The sequence below is a fragment of the Erpetoichthys calabaricus genome, chromosome 13 (assembly GCF_900747795.2).
Source record: "Erpetoichthys calabaricus chromosome 13, fErpCal1.3, whole genome shotgun sequence".
In the NCBI taxonomy this organism is placed as follows: Eukaryota; Metazoa; Chordata; class Cladistia; order Polypteriformes; family Polypteridae; genus Erpetoichthys; species Erpetoichthys calabaricus.
Genome location: NC_041406.2, coordinates 146,737,217 through 146,756,166, shown reverse-complemented (window position 1 = coordinate 146,756,166; position 18,950 = coordinate 146,737,217). Strand labels below are relative to the sequence as shown.

The 18,950-nt window shown below is 38.6% G+C and overlaps 1 protein-coding gene across 1 annotated transcript in view; it reads right to left on the bottom strand.

Moving 5' to 3' along the window:
* Positions 1 to 16,187: 16,187 nt before the first annotated feature.
* Positions 16,188 to 18,950, bottom strand: part of lrp12 (low density lipoprotein receptor-related protein 12) — a 28,614-nt gene continuing 25,851 nt past the window's right edge. The window contains exons 6-7 of the mRNA XM_028790908.2: positions 18,599 to 18,731; positions 16,188 to 17,833 (exon numbers count right to left, since the gene is read on the bottom strand). Of these exons, the coding sequence (XP_028646741.2) occupies positions 16,967 to 17,833; positions 18,599 to 18,731 (1,000 nt within the window). The 3' untranslated portion in view covers positions 16,188 to 16,966. The remainder of the gene's footprint in view (positions 17,834 to 18,598; positions 18,732 to 18,950) is intronic.

The window sequence follows — 18,950 nt, the reverse complement described above, 5'->3', positions numbered from 1 at the left end:
CTACTCCAGTATGGCCCTGACATAACACCCTGCACAGCTGTACACGACTCCACTTTACTGGTCATTTAGCACACACTGCACTGAGTCTGTCAAGTCACAGCCATTAAATAATTCAATCTGAACAGCTGGAAATTTATTTTGGCAATGATATTTCTGGTAAGGCATTTTTATATTGTCGTTTCTCATTGGTTTATACTGAAAATCTGGTTTACATCAATGTAGTTTTCAATAGTGTGTATTATATATATAGTATATAAAAAAATTAAAGGAACACTTTGAAAGCACATGAGATCTTAATGGGAAAAAAAATCTTGCTGGCTGTCTCTACTGCTGTGGACTGATGTGTTAGGAACAAAAGGATGGCAAACCGTTTGTTGGAAATGAAAATGATGAACCTACAGAGGGCTGAATTCAAAGACACCCCGAAAATCAAAGGGAAAAAACGATGTGGCAGGCAGGCAGGAGAGTCCATTTTGCCGAAATTTCATTGCAGCAACTCCAAATAGCACTCAGTAATTTGTATGGCCCCCATGTGCTTATGTGCATGCCTGACAATATTGTGCTGGGGGGGGGTAGGGGGTTATGCTGCTAATGAGATGAAGGATGGTGTCCTGGGTGATCTTCTCCCAGATCTGGACCAGGGCATCACTGAGCTCCTGGACAGTCTGAGGTGCAACCTGGTGGCATTGGATGGACTGAAACATAATGTCCCACCCAGAGGTGTTCTTGGGGCAGTCAATGGGATCAATTCCTTCATCCTCTGACCACATGAGGCCGGCCATTGTGGTGCACCAGGAGGACCTGCACCAGCATAGGGTCTGCCAATGGGTACAAGGATTTCATCCAGATACCTAATGGCAGTCAAGGTGCCCACTGTTGTCTAGTCTGTAGAGGTCTGTGTCCCCCTCCATGGATATGCCTCCATAGACCATCACTGACCCACCACCAAACCGGTTATGCTGAACTATGCCAGTGGCAGAATAACATTCTCCATGGCTTCTCCAGACCCTTTCACATCTGACACATGTGCTCAGGGTGAACCTGCTCTCATCTGTGAAAAGCACAGGGTGCCCACCAGTGGTAGACCTGCCAATTCTGGTATTCTATGGAAAATGCCAATCAAGCTCCATGGTGCTCACTAGAGGACGTCGGGCCACCTTCAGGCCACCCTCCTCAAGTCTGTTTGTGATTGTTTGGTCAGAGACATTCACACCAGTGGCCTGCCTGCTGGTGGTCATTTTATATGCTCTGGCAGTGCTCATCCTGTTCCTCCTTGGCCAAAGGAGCAGAAACTGGTGAGTCCTGCTGATGGTTAAGGACCTTCTACAAGGGGCCTAGTCCAGTTCTCCTGAAGTAACTGCCTGCCTGTCTCCTGGAATCTCCCCCATGCCCTTGAGACTGTGCTGGGAGACACAGCAAACCTTCTGGCAATGGCACGTGTTGATGTGCCATCCTGGAGAAGTTGGACTACCTGTGCCAGCTCTGTAGGGTCCAGGTATGGCCTCATGCAACCAGTAGCAACACTGACCGTAGCCAAATGCAAAAGGAGTGACAAAACAGATGAGGAAGAAAAAATGTCAGTGACCTCACTCCACCTGTTAAACCATTCATTCCTGTTTTGGGGGTCATCTCATTGTTGCCCCCCCTCTAGTGCCCCAAAGCAGCTGAAACTGATGAACAAGCCCCACTGCTACTTAACTGACCAGATCAATAGCCCACAAGTGTCACTGACTTGATGCTGTACTCTCATTAAAAAGGGTTCCTTTCATTTTTTGAGAAGATATATCTATATATATAATGTCAAGACCTTAGAACAACAAGGTCCTAGCTGTGAGTCATGGTTTTAGAATACTGATTTTCAAAAGTTTTGACTATTTATCAGGCGTATACAATCCTTTTCTTTTCATTTTGTTCCCATATGTAAAACCTGTATTTTAAGTTAAAAATGCAAGTGTTATTGAAAATGTGACTCCTAATAAAAGATAAGTAAGAAGCATATTATTGTAGAGTAAGTTTGTAAGTGAACAGCAAAGCCTCGATCAGGACGCTCAGTTTCCAAGCTCTTTTATCTTGTGGGATTACTAGCAGAGTGCACAGCATTTGTAACCCTGTGGATACGAGTGGAGGCTCTGGTCACATCTGTCAGTGTTACTATGCAAGGTGATTGGACCAGCGCCACTTAAACAGAACACTCAGTATTAGCACTACCAAAAACAAGATTGTATTAATAATTATTCAATATAAATTGTGCAACAATTTCAAGAAATATTTACAATTATCAATAATGATTGGTCAGTTGAATTGAAAGAAAGAATTCACAAAGATTAAATTTAACAAACAGACTGATCAAGAAATACACTGAAGTATTAAAACAACAGCATGCCCGCTTCTATATATTATATATAAATAAAACAATGTAAAATGCATAACAACTGTACAAAGCAGTTATAACAATTAAAGAAAAAATCCAGATGACATCAATTGTCTAAAAACAGACAAGCAATTTCAAATATACAGAACTTAGTCAACAATCTTTAACAATAACAGAAAGTGTCCTTTATTATTTACATCAATAGTTACATTAAATATATACAACTCTATTATGCACAGTCATTTTAACACACAGAAATAAAAAAGACAAAAGAGAAGTAAAGAAAGAGACACATTTATTTGAGTAGAGTTGAGATGTAATCCCGAGTTTAAATGCCTCAGTGGTGCTTTCCTTGTACTTCCAAGTGTTGTAAAACAAGTACAGTTTGTCAAACTCTTCCTCTCACTAAAAAAACACAACAAAAACAAGCACACAAATGAACAAATTCTAATCATACCAACCAGAAACACGTCTGCATTTGTCATTTGAAACCACAATTCTTGACCTTGTAAAGTTTAGAATAAATGCTACATATGGCATACTTCTAAATGTAATTTTACCAATACTACAAATGTACTAATGTATAGTTTAAATGTCACTTTAAACATATATATTCACATTTATATATATTTAGTTTATATTCTTGTCTAAATTCACAACAACTATAGGGTATTCTGTTTAACAGAATAATGGCGCTGAAAAGAAAAAGAAAGGACAGTTTATTTTCCACATGACGTACCACTCACTGTCTGCTGGTCCATCCATGAACAGATTGTCTGCCTCTGGCAGAGAAGTCCTCTCAACTGTTTGTACAGCTTTAATAAGAGCCCATCAAAAACACAGAAAAAGAAAGGATGTTACTCATAGACACACTTTCGGTACTCATTAGAGATTTACTGAAGGCTAATTAACCTCTGGTATCAGCACATCCAGAATGATGCCAACTCTGTCAATCCTCTCAAAAGTGCCTACAGCTCTTGACAGCACTTCATCCAAGAAGTTGTACACTCTAAAAACTACTGTTTTGGGCCAACAAAAAAAATTAACGCAACGCTCTGCATCAAGCTTTTTAAGTTACTATAACTTCTGGTTAAAATTACGTAGAACCAACCCATAACATTGAGTAACTGGAAAAGGTTTTCCCTTCAGATCTTAAATTGCTTTTAAGCACCATCAGCTTAAAAAATTATAGGATACACAGAACTTTTTAAATTCACTGCATAGAAAAATTAAGTTGTCCCAACTAATTTATGTTACATTTTTAAAGACTGTTTTAAGTTCTACGTACTTAATTATTAATATATTTTAAAGTTGTGATGGTGTAAAAAGTGAAGTTGGTGTAATTAGTGTTTTCAGCCTATAATTTTCAGCTTTATCAAGTTTAATTATTTATTAAATTATTAAAACTACAGCCACTTAAAGAATGAAAATGTTGCAAAATTTACTTTATTGGAAATATAATGTTGCATTTTTATATTTTTCAACAAACAGCCATACTACAGCAGCAAAAATATAGGCCTCAATGTAATATTCAACTGCCAAATTTGTCAAACCTGACTTCCATTGCAGGATGCAAAAACATTTTGAAAAATATAGCAACCTCACTATGAAAATACTAAGTGCTTACAAAGATCATGAGGTACGAACACACAACAGCACCGACCCTCATCTAAGAACATTCTTGGATAAAAGAGCAACATTCTTTGAACATAGTATTACAAAACCATAATGAACAAGTTTTCAACAGCACATAATCAACAAAAATTTAAAACAAAACCTGAGAATGTTTACAATTGAAACAGCTGTTTATGGATTAAATAATAACATGGGTTTAAAAAAAAATGGCAGTGGTTTGAAAGAAAAGTGTTCTTAGAAAATGCTGTACTTGAGATTCATTACTTTCCCACTGGTTTTTAGTCCATCAAGTTCAAGGAACAGTTTCGAAATACTTCGTATGTACATTTTAGATCCTTGGGATAGCTCAGATTCACAGTATATATTAAACCCATGAGCAAAGCACAGCACCCTGGGACATCAATACCATCCAGGATTTTGGCTCTCTCGATCAGGATGGTTCCAGTGTTTGGATTCTGGTCTTTGATGATGGCAATCTTCAATACTTGCCTGTCAAGGTTTGCTTCAAACTCTTCAATATTCTGGCAGAACAAATGTAAAAGTATATTAAGAGGTTTAGTAAAACAGAATTGTGTTATTACTGCTGACGTTATTTTAACCATTCCAACACACAACCATACACATCTACTTACATGAACTGGCTCAACATGAGCAGTGAGTAGCATTGCCATCACACAGTAGCTATGGAGACAAATTTAACTCACTTTCTTTGTTTGTTGGGGTCAAAAGTGCCAATATGAAGTATTACAAGAGCATGAAAGCTTACTAGAATCTTCATAGTGGCAAAGATCGTCAGGTATTAATCCACCAAAAAGAAAAGATAGTGTTTGGCAGCCTAATCAGAAACCTGAATATGTTTGGACTAAGCATTAAGTCAATACACTCATAATTTTTTTTCTCATTTACAAATGGGACAATGGTCAGATCCATTGCCAGGATTTAGCAAAATGCTGTTGTGGTTATTTCTATTATTTAAAGAAGCCTTCTTGCATATATTGTGTTATCCTCTAGCATTATAATGTGTCATTCTTTAGGAAAGTGAGAATGTTTCAACTATTTGTGATGTCAAATTGTGCCACAGTAGAACTTACTTTCAACTTTCAATTCTTTGGTTGAGGTCTACAGAGAAAAATTTCCTTTTTTAAAATGTCATGATTTGCTTTAGGCATATCACAGTGAAAGGTATCAAAACAACAAAAATTTTAAAAATAAGTGAAACAGGTTTTCAGTAACAATTACAGCCATCTATAGCAGGTTTTTGTCTGGAATATTAAAGTGTAGATTCCACGGTGATAAATTACTTACATTAAACTCCTTGAAGAGGTCCTGTTCCTTTTCTCCAAGGTAGACAACCAGGCAACGAATGGCCACCTCTCTCCGTACTTCAATTGCATTGTTCTAATTGCGTAAAAAGAGAAAAAAGAATAAAATTAAATTCCAATATGACTAATCCAAAAGGGTGACAAGTCAGCAAGCTTAATTTCAAAGACGAGTCTGATTAGTTCTCATACCTCTAGAAGCTGATTCTTAATGTGCCTTATCCTCAATCCTGAAGTTCCTCCTCTCGATGAGACTACATCCATTAATTTGGTCAAAACAGTCAATGGTCAAACAGAAAGAGCTCTATGCAATTCAACCTTTAAGACCAAGACAAACTTGGACAAAATTTATAATATTACACTGATTCCATCCCCCCTGCAGATTTTATAAGCAAAGGAACACTTTACAATCCAGTTGAGGCAAAGCACACACATATGATGATGGTGGTGAGTTTAACATACATACATTTTCCAACCCGCTGAATCCGAACACAGGGGTCTGCTGGAGCCAATCCCAGCCAACACAGGCAGGGTGCCAACCCACCGCAGGACACACACAAACACACACCAAGCACACACTAGGGCCAATTTAGAATCGCCAATCCACCTAACCTGCATGTCTTTGGACTGTGGGAGGAAACCGGAGCGCCCGGAGGAAACCACGCAGACACGGGGAGAACATGCAAACTCCACGCAGGGAGGACTCGGGAATCGAACCCGGGTCCCCAGGTCACCCAACTGCGAGGCAGCAGCACTACCCACTGCGCCACCGTGCTGCCAGTTTAGCATACATCCTGATTAAAATGGCTACTTTGAATAATTGCAAAAAAGGCACAAAAATGAAAATAACAAACAGCAATTTTAAGAAAAATGTCTGTACAGCTTCGGAGTATACTCTAAACTTAACAACTGGAAAATAAGTAAAGTCAAAGAAAGATTATTACAATTAATGAAGTATCTTCTCAAAATGGCATCAGGCTTACATGCAGTAAGGCAACATTGCATCTAAAATCCTTAACCAACATTGAAACGCACGTGAGAAATCATTAGCGGCTCGAACAAAAAAAAAGTAATGTTGAGAAAATATGGTAAGATGGACGGCACTAAATTTCACTAGAGCTGTTCAACCGGTTATGCAAAATAAGTAAATTACATGTTAGAGCAATGTAAATAATTATTATCTTGAAATTGCTCCTCTATCACTTAGCTTTTACCTGTTCATCTGCCTAATGTTAGACAGCCATCACGTTAGCCTGCCTGAATCCGTAGCTTAACCTCTACAGACGTAAAGTAACTTTACTAGTCCTATCAGCATTGCGCAAATAAAAATGCAGGATTATTGAAGGAGAAATTAAGTACTATTCACCTTTGACAGCAATTAAAATAGCTGCTCTATCACTCACCGTAGCTGTTTGTTTCACTTGCAATATGGCGTTACGATCTTCTCACAGCATGTTAAGTGGGAGGAGTTTCATGCCCACTCATGAAACAGAGAAATTAAGTAGCAATAACGTTAGATTAGGTTAGAGGAACTTGAATTTTGTTTTTCAATAAATGAAAAAAGGAATTTGAGTTCAGATTACTTACAAGTCTAAGCTAAAATATGTACTAATATAATTCTTTCACATCAACGCATTAAATAATGTTTTCAAATTAAAATGTTTAATAAAATCATTGAAGTTGAATTTTTAACCTAATAGAATGCACTTGATTAAGTGGTGGTTAGAGGTCCCTTGAATTGCTTTTTACAGTGTAGAGGCCATCTATCAGCTCCTCGTCTTCTATATAAGTCATTACCCGGTGACCTTTAGGATTTTCATAATTTTTTTAACCATTTGGACGATACCTTACGAGATACAACAACCTGTTGGACAAGAAAATACAAGTGTTTGGCACTATAAAGTCATCATAGCTCTTTGCTGCCAGAGATTACAATACCAAAGTTTTACTTTTTAGTTAGCCAATAAAAGGTGTCATTTTGCTTGACGACTCATTTCTTCGTCAGAATAATCTATGTTAAAACACTAATAAAACCACTAGTTCTGTGCATAACGGAGTAAATATCATACATATATGCACATCTGTGATAAATTAGCTGTCTGTCTTAGACTTTACCCATCTATCTATCTAATATCCATGGTCTCTGGTGCTCATCTGTGACCCTAACCAGACTAGCAGGCAGGGCAAACAGCAATTACTGAAACAGCAAACCTGTTTTTAAAAACACTAACTGTTTTAACAGTTTACTGAAAATAGACACGGTTCTATGTACAGACATGAAGTATAACCTATATACTCTTTAGCCAACTTACATCTTAAAATAAAACTGAAAATACTCATTTATATTGAGCTAATGTAGGTGGCAGGTTTGTTCTCCTAATGCTGTCTGTTGTCATTAACAGCACAGCAAACTACATCAACCACTGCAGTATTGTACATACAACAGAGACATACAGTATAGGCAATTGACCTGTATGTGAAAAATATGACACTACAGCTGGTTAAAGGGCTGCAAGTGCCAAACAATTTCTTCTTCATCATCATCAATTCCCACTTCTATGTGTGGTCAATGTGCTTGATCAGCACTCTCCATACAGCTTAGTCCTGAACTTACTCCCCTGTCAGACCCTTGCCCTTCAGATATTCTTTTACTTTATCCATCCATCTCTGCTTATGGCCTCACTAGCTTTCTCTTCCCCTGTACTTCCATTTTTATCATCTTTTTACCCATATACACATTATCTCTACTCATTACAAATTCAAACCACCTCAGTCTACTTTCCAGTATTTTCTTAGATATCTCTCTCATTTGTGTTACTCCTGGGATTGTCTCATTTCTTAGTCTGTGCATAAATAAAAAGTAGCTGAAAAACGTCCAAATGAGATTAAAAGAAAAGGACTGGACACCATACGTGGTAATTATCAATACAGAAAAATTAATTGATAAATTGGTTTAAAAATTACTCAGCCTGAGTTAATGGGAAAAGTGGGATACACGTACCTCTGTAGGAACCTGCTGTTCTGCGGTGATCTCACAAGTGTTCATTGCTCGTATATACGAGTGTGAAGAATACAGTCGTGGATGACAGAAAGGACACAAAAACACATCTGAAGATTGAAGTACGGACGGAATGGCTGTGGTATTTTTGATCGTGATATGATCCTGTTTAAAAAAAATGTAAAATAACATTACAGCGTTTTAATCGAACATCTCACAAATGTAAATATGCACAGAGTTAATAGGGAACCAAACTACTGGCGGTGATCTACTAGCATTCCACCGAGCACCGGACAGGGGTGGGTGTGGGTGGATGTTCCCCGTGAAACTTGCTTTGCGGTGTTTGAAGAGTGGCCGGCACCGCTGAGTGCCGGGCCACTTCAAGCACTGAATATGCATCAATTACTACAGCGAAAATGATTATTAATACAAACGTGAATACAATATATATTAATATTTATACAAACGTACAATCACAACAAAGAAACAAAAAAAGTTATTTGAAAAACACGAAGAAAACGTAGCAATTGCAAATTTCATACGTTTTAATTTAGAAGCAAACTTACTTCCATTGTCAGAAATAACAAACAATTCGTTTCGTTGCTTCTTCTTTGTTCTAATAGAGTTTCTTCGATGCTGCTTCGTCTTTGTCTTCTTTTCTTTAACAGAGTATCGTTGCTTAGTGCAGAGCTAGGCTATTTCAAAAGAAACTCTATGGGGCGGAACCTCAAAGCGGTAGGGATCACTAACTGAAAAGATTGGTGGAAGTTACACTTGATAGACAACTTCAAATGTTGAGTGAGTTTTTGATTGTCATACGTTAATAACAATCTAATTCGTTGAAATTCTGAATTAGCCAATACTATCCACTTCTATTTACAGTAATCTCGCCTTCAGATCCGCCCATAAAGTCTCCGGTCTGCAGCAATACCCTTCTCGTCATTTGAGCTGTTATCATGGCAATCTCTAAGCATAACTCCAGTGAAATTATTAGTGATTTGAGTACAGACTCGAAGCCAGAAAATGTAATCAGAGATCTTAAAAGTCACATAAGTCAGAGGAAAGATAAACTTTCTGTGCTTATAGCTGAAATAGAAAGTCTTAAAGATACTCCAGAAAATCATTCAGAAGTAGCTGAAAGACTACACAGTGTGATAGAAGAGTTGAATCAAAGGCTAATATCAATGCTGAGTAAAGAAGGCGCGATTAAGAAACAGAAAACTACATTCGCCGAAAGTTCTAAGAATTGGAACGAATTTATTAATGTTACAAAGCTATGGCTGAAAGATGCAAATAGACAGTTAACACATAAATCCGACTAACAGCTAGTTAATCAATTCGAAGAGATGCAATTGCAAGAACGGAATCGCTCAAAGTCGAAGGTGCGAAAGGCTTCTCCGCAGTTAAAGCGCGCTTTGGATATTAAATGTGACTCTTTAGCCCAGAAAAGCACTGCAGCAACATCATCACCTTCTTCGGCAGTGTTGGTTGAACAATCGACACTCGATAGAATCCTACAAAGGTTAGATGAACTCGAGTCGGAAAGGCAGGATCAACCAGTTTCCACAGGGGCCCGTTCGCAGACTTACAAACAAGATCTTGTTGACGTGTTCATACAGAATCAAGCTGAATATCAGAAAGCAATCATTGAAATGGCCAAATCGCTAACTCAACAAAACACAGCTACTACTCTACCACCTCCAGCTCAGCGTGTTGAAGTACCACATCGACAGGTCCCTTTATTTTCAGGTGACCCAATGACTTATACGAAATGTATCAGAGCCTTCGATCACGCTATAGGTGACGTACTAGCAGACCCACAAGAAAAATTAGATTATTTCATTCAATATACAAGAGGATCAGCTCAAGAAATGATTAATGGTTGTACACGATTGCCACCAGATGAAGGTTATAAAAAGGCAGCTTGAAAGTTACTATGGCAACCAAGCGTACATAAGTAAAGCATTGAAGTGGCCTCAAATAAAACAAAAAGATGGGGAGGCCTTGAGAGACTATGCAACCTTTCTCGATAACTGTATGGACTCCATGACTAAAGCTAAAAATCGAGCAGCATTTAATAGCAATGAAAATATCCGTACTATACTTTCAAAGCTCCCATATTCTTTACAAAATAAGTGGGGGGACATAGCTTATGAAATTGAAGAAGAAGAAAAAAGAGAGATCGAAATTTGCGATTTAACTATCTTTTTACATAAACAGGCTAAGATATTTATGCATCATATTTACGGCAGCAAAGAGAAAAAGGAAAAGACTGACAATGTTAGGTCGTCACCTCTTAAGTATGGTCAAAAATCAGGAAGTATCTACACTACAAGTATATGATACTGCCGAAAAGAGAACTCAAGAAATCTCTGTCAAAAAGACTATTAAAGATACATGTGCATTTAAAAAGCCTTGTGTATTCTGCAATGGCCAACATACTCTTGCTGAATATAGTAAAATCAAAGAATTGCCACATAAAGAAAGAATTGACTTTTTGAAATCTAAAGGTTTATGTTTTCGCTGTCTCAAACATGGGCATCTTGGTAAGAACTGTAAAGAAAGAATGAAATGTCAGACATGTTCTTTTCAGCACCCAGATATCCTGCATATCAAAAAAGACAGTGGAGCAACATCTAAAGCTGCAGCCAATGTGATAACACCTACTGAAAAGGAAACAGAGACTGGAACTTGTGCCTTCACTGGGGCCGGAGAAGAGTGTGCACTACAAGTAGTTCCTGTTAAGGTAAAATCTAAGAAAGGCGAAAGGTATGTAGAAACATACGCCTTTATAGACCAAGGCAGTACAGTAACAATCTGCACTGAAAGTCTCCAGAGACAATTAAACCTTCAAGGGAGAAGAACACAAGTATTCCTCAAAACTATGAATAACTATGATGATGATTCAAAAGTGCTAACCCAAAGTTCTGTCTTATCAGATTTACAAGTCTGGGGTCTCAATGATGATGAATATATTGATTTGCCAAAAGTCTTTACACAGGTCTCTATTCCAGTGGACAGAGAAAATATTCCAGTACAAGAAGATATCGATAAGTGGGCATATCTTAAAGAGGTACATCTAACTCATATTGATTCTGAAGTTCATCTTTTAATAGGAATCAACTACCCAGAAATCTTAGAGAAGTCACAAATCATACCTAGCCAAGAAGGTTGACCTCACGCCATGAAGACTGCACTTGGATGGGTGGTTGGTGGACCATACAAAGAGATAGATGACCTCACAAAACAAAGCGGTAAGATGCCCAAACATTCAACCAATCGTGTGTCAATAACTGAGATTGAAGATATGTTGCTGAACAGTATAACACAGATTTTCCAGAACGCAGCTGTGAAGAAAAGGAGGAGATGTCACAGGAGGACATCAAGTTCATGTGCATAGCCTCAGAATCTGTGAGTCTGGTAGGTGGCCACTATTCTTTAAATTTGCCTTTGAAGGATGAAACACTTAAAATGCCAAACAATCGCTGTATTGCTGAACAGCGTGCTATTGGACTCAGAAGAAAACCAAGCAAAAATTCAGGTTTCCTCGGAGACTATAAAGCCTTCATGAAAGACATTATAGACAAGGGTTACGCTGTCAAGGTACCCAAAGAAAACCTAAATTGCAACGAAGGCAGAGTGTGTATGATCCAAAGAAAAATAAAATTCGAGTGGTCTTTGACTGCACTGCCACCTACCTGGGAATCTCACTTAATGAGCAATTATTAAAAGGCCCTGACCTAACTAACACACTCTGGCGTCCTTACAAGATTCAGAAAGGAGCACAGTAGCACTAATGGCAGACATTAAGTCAATGTTCTATCAAGTTAAAGTACCAGATAAAGACACTGATCTTTTACGTTTTTTATGGTGGCCTGAAGGTAATCTAAGTAAAGACCTTGAAGAATATAAAATGTCAGTACATCTTTTTGGTGCTACTTCTTCACCCAGTTGTGCTTCTTATGCTTTGCTTAGAACAGCCGAAGATGCCAGAGATGCATTTCCTGAGGAAGCTGTTAACACCGTTCTCAATAACTTCTACGTGGATGACTGCTTAAGGTCAGTAACAACAGAAGAACAAAGTTGGCAAAGGACCTCCAAGCTCTGTGCCTCAAAGGGGGATTTCATTTGACTAAGTGGGTGAGTAACAACAGAGAAGTTTTATTGTCTATACCAGAAGAAGACAGAGCTCATGAACAAAAGGACTTAGATTTGAGTCACAGTCTCCTTCCCATAGAGCGTGCTCTGGGTGTCCAGTGGTGCACAGAAATGGACAATTTCAAATTTCAGATTAAGTTACAAAACAAGCCTGCTACAAGGCGCAGTATTCTGTCTGTTAGCTCAGTTTATGATCCACTTGGTTTTCTAGCACCCGCCTTACTGCCAGGAAAGCTTATTCTAAGAGACTTATGCAAAGAGAAATTTGGGTGGGATGAAGAAGTAGAAGTCAAACACATTCAGAAATGGAAAAAATGGATGGAGGATTTGCAGCTACTTACAGGCTATAAAGTGAACAGATGCTTCAAACCTACTGGGTTTGGAACCATAAAGACAGCACAAATGCACCATTTTGCAGATGCTAGTGAAGATGGATATGGCACTGTCACTTACCTTGTCTTAACCAACGAAGAGGGCAAAAAGCATTGTTCATTCCTGATGGGCAAGTCAAGAGTTGCACCATTGAAGCATATCACGATTCCAAGATTGGAGCTGACAGCAGCCGTTGTGGCAGTTAAAATGGACAAAATGCTTAAAGGTGAGCTTCAAATGCCCTTAGAAGAATCTACATTTTGGACTGACAGCACCACGGTGCTAAAATACATTTCAAATGAAAGCACTCGGTTCAAGACCTTTGTTGCCAACAGAATCTCCGTGATCAGAGATCATTCACAGCCTTCACAGTGGAGGTCTGTCACATCTGCCCTTAACCCGGCTGATCAAGCATCCAGAGGGCTAACCATAGAAAACTTTCTCAAAAGCACCACATGGTCACAAGGTCCAAGTTTCTTACTGAAGCCCGAACGGGAGTGGCCAAAAAGACCAGATCAACCAAACGATTCACTCACTGAAGATGATCCAGAAGTTAAAACTTGTGCAGTCAACATGACAAAAATAGAGGAAGCAACCGAGCCTATCAACAAACTAATCACCTATTTTTCAGATTGGCATCGCTTGAAGAAAGCAGTGGCTTGGTTCCTCAAGTTTAAAGACTTAATGCTGAACTTAAGAAATGAAAGAAAAACATTACAACTAGAAGTCAGTCAGACTAAAAGTAATCCGGAAGAACAAAAATCACTCATTGCAAAGCACATGAAAAAGTATAAACTGACTCTAAAATCAAGTCCAATTTCTCTAGACAATTTAGTTAAAGCCGAAACAGAGCTTATCCGCCTCAGTCAACAGCAAGAATTTCCAGAAGAATTAAAGGCTTTAAAGAAAATTACTTGTGTAAAAAAGAACAGTCAAATCTATAAACTTGACCCGATCATACAAGATGGAATACTGAGAGTTGGAGGAAGACTCTGCAAAGCCTGAAGACGCTAAACATCCTGCAATTCTACACAAGCATTCACATGTTGCTTCTCTAATATTGCAACACATTCATAAATGAATTGGACATTGTGGGTGCAATTATGTGCTTGCACAGCTACGCCAGAAATACTGGATACCTCAAGCAAATTCAGCTATCAGAAAAATAATTTCAAAGTGCACAACGTGCAGAAGATACAATGCCAAAGTAGTTGAGCAAAAAATGGCAGATTTGCCAGAAGATCGTCTAGCACCAAACCAACCACCGTTTACAAATGTTGGAGTCGATTATTTTGGTCCCTTTCTAGTCAAAAGAAGACGAAGTCTAGTCAAGAGGTACGGAGTAATCTTCACATGTTTAACAACCAGAGCTGCGCACATAGAGATCGCACATAGCTTAGACACTGATTCTTGTATCCAAGCCATACTCCGATTTACGGATAGAAGAGGACAAGTTAAAATCATGCGTTCAGACAATGGAACAAATTTTGTTGGAGCAGAAAGAGAGCTACGAGAAGCTATTAACAAATTGGAATACAAAAAAATCAGCGACGCTATGATGCAAGAACAAATCAAATGGATTTTCAACCCACCATCAGCTTCTCATCAAGGTGGAGTGTGGGAAAGACAAATCAGGAGCATAAGAAAGATCTTAAATTAAACACTAAACCAACAAACACTTGATGATGAAAACCTTCCTACAATGATGTGTAGAGTGGAATCAATACTCAGTAACAGACCCCTTACAAAGACATCAGATGACCCAAATGATTTGGAGCCACTCACACCCAATAACTTGTTGTTATTGAAGACAAAACCTAAATTACCACCCAAACTCGTTTCACGGAATGAACCATACCCAAGAAGACGCTGGAAACAAATTCAATACATGGCCAATTTGTTTTGGAAGAGATGGACTAAAGAGTATTTACCAATACTTCAAGAACGTCAAAAATGGCTTGCACCAAGAAGAAATTTTGAACCAGGGGATGTTGTTTTAATTGTAGATAAAGCTACACCTCGCAATTCCTGGGTAATAAGTCAAGTCATCAAGACAATGCCAGATGCCAAAGGTGCAGTCAGAAGAGTTTGTGTGCAGACCAAAACCAGCACACTGGACAGACCTGTGAATAAACTGTGCCTGCTTCAAGAAACAGCCAATGTTTAAAATGAGAAATTTTTAAAATGTTTGTTTGCAGTGTTATTGCTAGTGATTTGAAAACAATAGTTAAAATAAAGTTAACTGGCTCATATTGAAGTATAGTAATCGTCTCCGCTCAAAGTTTTGAGTTAAACTCAGATTAATGTTTGCTTTATTGGAATAGAATATAATTTCTTCTATAGTCATAGACAACGGTATAGTCTTTTTCCCCTATAAGTTAGCAAGATATAGAATCTTCTTACTGTAACTGAGAAACAGTGTGATAGTAAGCTCTTGTTGTGTTTAGAACAGGTCCCATTAAAGAGGGACTTGAAAGACCCATTCTCAGTTAGAAATGGGATAAGCATACAGTTTTCTGACCACTTTGAAATGGTTCAGAAATTATAAGTGACTAGTAACGATTTTAGATGTAACAAGATTAAGCTTAGAACTAAATTTTTCTTATTATAATTTTTCCTTTTTTTTGCTATTTTAATTTTCTTTTTTGTGTGAACTGTTTTACTTTGAAACTTAACTAAACTTTTAATAACGAAGATATTTTGTCTGTGGAATCATTTCTGCGCGTCAGGCCTTTGTTGAATCACATTTTTTGAGTTGGAGCTGCTGAATTTTGGAAACGTCTGCTTGGACAGAATTTTGGACAGTCTGCTCCCATGGGCCTGTAGTTGCGCTCATTTTGTACAAACCTGTGTGGTGGTGGTGCAGAGATCTCCAGCATTACAACAGTACAGGAAAATTTATTTTTAAGAAAAGTAGGATGTAGTAAGGGACCATGACTACCTTTTAAGAGAACTTGTCAGGCGCCGTGCGGTGCCACATCTCTTATCTTGAAGAGCTTCATGCTGTATTCAATCTGCTATAACATGCATTCTAAGATTGAAATCTCACATTTCTTTTCAACGTGCACTTTTAATGCTCTCACTCACTATAATCTGTATGTTTTAAAAAAATTGTAAACCCCTCTCTAATGCGTTAAAGACAATTCAAGTTTACAAAATAAAACTTCTTTCTTTCATGATAGAAAAACTTCATGTTACTCAGCTGAATGCTGTCAGCAAACACCTGCAGAAACTCGCTCTCCGGGTCCACCCGAATGTGAAATTCGCCTCAAATACCACATATCCCACAGCGAGTTTAAAAAGAACAGAAAGTATGCGTTTATTATGCAGTTAATTTTCTTCAGTGAACAATTTTAATAATAGCATATCACAACAAAAATGCACAAGACAGTTTTACATGCTTCTCCAATACCACCTAGCAAAATGAAAATCTGAATAAATACACTCACACAGTAACACATTCAGTACCAAAACATTTAAGTTACAAAAAAAAGGTAATAAATAAATTAAAATTTTTTTGTCAGACATTTTTACCCATCTGCAAAAATAATAAAACAGCTGGAAAATGGCAGCGTACCAATTACCTGTTTTTCGGTCCATGGGAGATCATACATATGTATGCATAGAGAGACACCCAGCACCGTGGTGGCAGCAGAGTGCGTGTGTACTGGTATTTTTATATTTGTTAGGCCATTCGGCCTTAAAAAGGCAGCAAAAGCGCAGGAACCACTGTCACCTAAAAATCTTAAGGAAAGGTGCACTGTTCCGCACTGTGTTTCGGGTGGTAAGAGGGATACAGGATCAGGTTGTAACCAGTAGGATGTGAGAATCGCAGAGACGTTGATGCTTCACCATAGACTGCTGACTGTGAAAGTGGTGCTGAGGTCAAAGATCACAGCAATAAATGTCTGCAACAATTAAATAAAAACCCCAAAGCCTTTGTAAGACACAATGCTTTCAATGAGCACGTTAAGTTATAACATGGAGTATAGGTGTCTTTTTGTTTTAATGTTTAATTTAAAATGGGTTTATCATAAACCAAAGGAAAAAATAAAAAGGCAGGCTTAAAACAGGTGCCTAAACTTGTACCATTAAAATATTGCAACTGAGCACTTAACAAAGCAGCAATGCTTCATCATCACTCGTCTCACTTTTGACAGTCGCTTCCAAGCATACATCTGGTATCTGAGCCGTATGTACAATACCACAATGTTCACATGGGCCATCCCTGTTCGTTGATCTCGTTCTGTGCAATGTGCCTGGATTAGACTGCACAGGCCCTTGACCATGCTCTGCTGCAAGTTCAAGTAAAGGCCTAGAACAGTCACTTAAGTCAATATCTGCTGCTCCATCAGATACAGGAATCAGTAATTCCACATCGTCGTCTTCCTCTCTCTCGCCACCACTGCCATCGAGCTGCCTCAAAGGACTTTGGTTCTGATTTAATGCAGGAGATCTCCCAAGAGAAAAGCGTACCCAGCGAAGACTTTGGGTCATACGGCTAAGTGCACTGGTTATTTGGTGTCTCCTTGGACTAACACTGGGCAGCTCAACGGCTCCTGCTTCTCTTGAATTTTCTGTTGTATTCCTGCACGCCTGCTGACCTGCTGAACTTATGGAAGATGCACCCAGTGCTACTTCCACAGCAGACACTGGTGGAGTCTTATGCGGCAGTGCCGCTGCAACACCACCAACTGCTCCTGGAACATCGCGTCTGTCCCCCTCTGTGTCAGTGTCATCGGAATCCAAAGGAAGCAGACTTCTGCGCACACTGTTCCTTTCTGGATCCCGAGTAAGGTTGTCACTAGAGCCATCCTCAGTATCAGCAGACACTAAAGCCAAAGATCCTGAGCGTCTCGATCTGGCAAAATTGAAGAGTCGCCTCCAAATACTGCTGCTTCGTCCAGCTGATGGAAGTCTAATGGAGGTAAAACCAAGCTGAGAGCGTACGGCAAGTCGCAGATTTTCTAGGACAGAAGCCTGAAAAGAAAACAGATACAACTTACAGGAACTGTAACTTCTAATGGTTTCAAATGTGTGTACAGATTCCTGAAATCAAATAAAAGTGCACATAATCATAACAAACTTGAGTAAACAAGACTTTGCATTAATGTTTTAATATGGTTATTTTGTATACTCAAAAAACAAAAGGAGAACGATGCTTACTACCACAAAAGCAAAAACAGCAAGAAAAATATCTTTAGGGCCGGTGATATCTTATATTTAACAAATCCATAGCAATGGTTACCTAAACAAACTCATTTAATAATGAATTTGGCCACTTTTTAAAGGGTGTGATGTATACAGGAACCAGAAAGCAAAACTTTCTGATGGCGGTCTTATTTTTGGTGATCCCCAAATACACCAAAGGATGTAAACAACTGTGCACATTCAGCCCAGTTTCATCTGCTTAAAGATTTGTGGTAGCTGGCCACTTTCTTCACACTGGCTCTGAGCTAGCAGAAGAAACCACTTCTGAAGGTAATACGAAGCGATGCTTGTACATTTACATTTACTAACATGGCAGTGTACATTTTGTACTCGGTAATCTCAGCACAAATGTAACTGACAGCGAGTATGACATGGTCAGAGTGAAAATGTGACTCGGATTGTTGCCCAATTGATTGGTGCCTCTAAGATATACAAGAGTTTAACAAACATTTCACTTTCCATTATGCTTTTACAGGAAATCTGAGAGAAATTATTTTGTTTAAAAAAAAAAAAAATCATGGGGAGTAATCCTACCTGATTTGCTGAACAAACCGGGAAATCTTCCACAGGAGGAATAAGGCCTTGTGCAATTAACTGTCCATAGGATGGAGGGGCCTCCCTTCTAAGCAACTCTGCTTCAACTCTTGACAGTTGGGTTTCAAACGATCTGAGAATAAGCACAAATGTACAGAGCTATAACAAACTGATAAAGGACACCAACATGTTTATTGCAACTCCTTTTCCTTTGCTGATAACTTCATGCACATCTCCGAAAGACTGCAACAGCACCTTTGGATAAATAAATTGTACTACTGCAATGTACAGATGTCAAACATTTGGCTCCGCCTAATCATAGTAGTGGTAGAAGTCAATTTGCTTGCTCCAC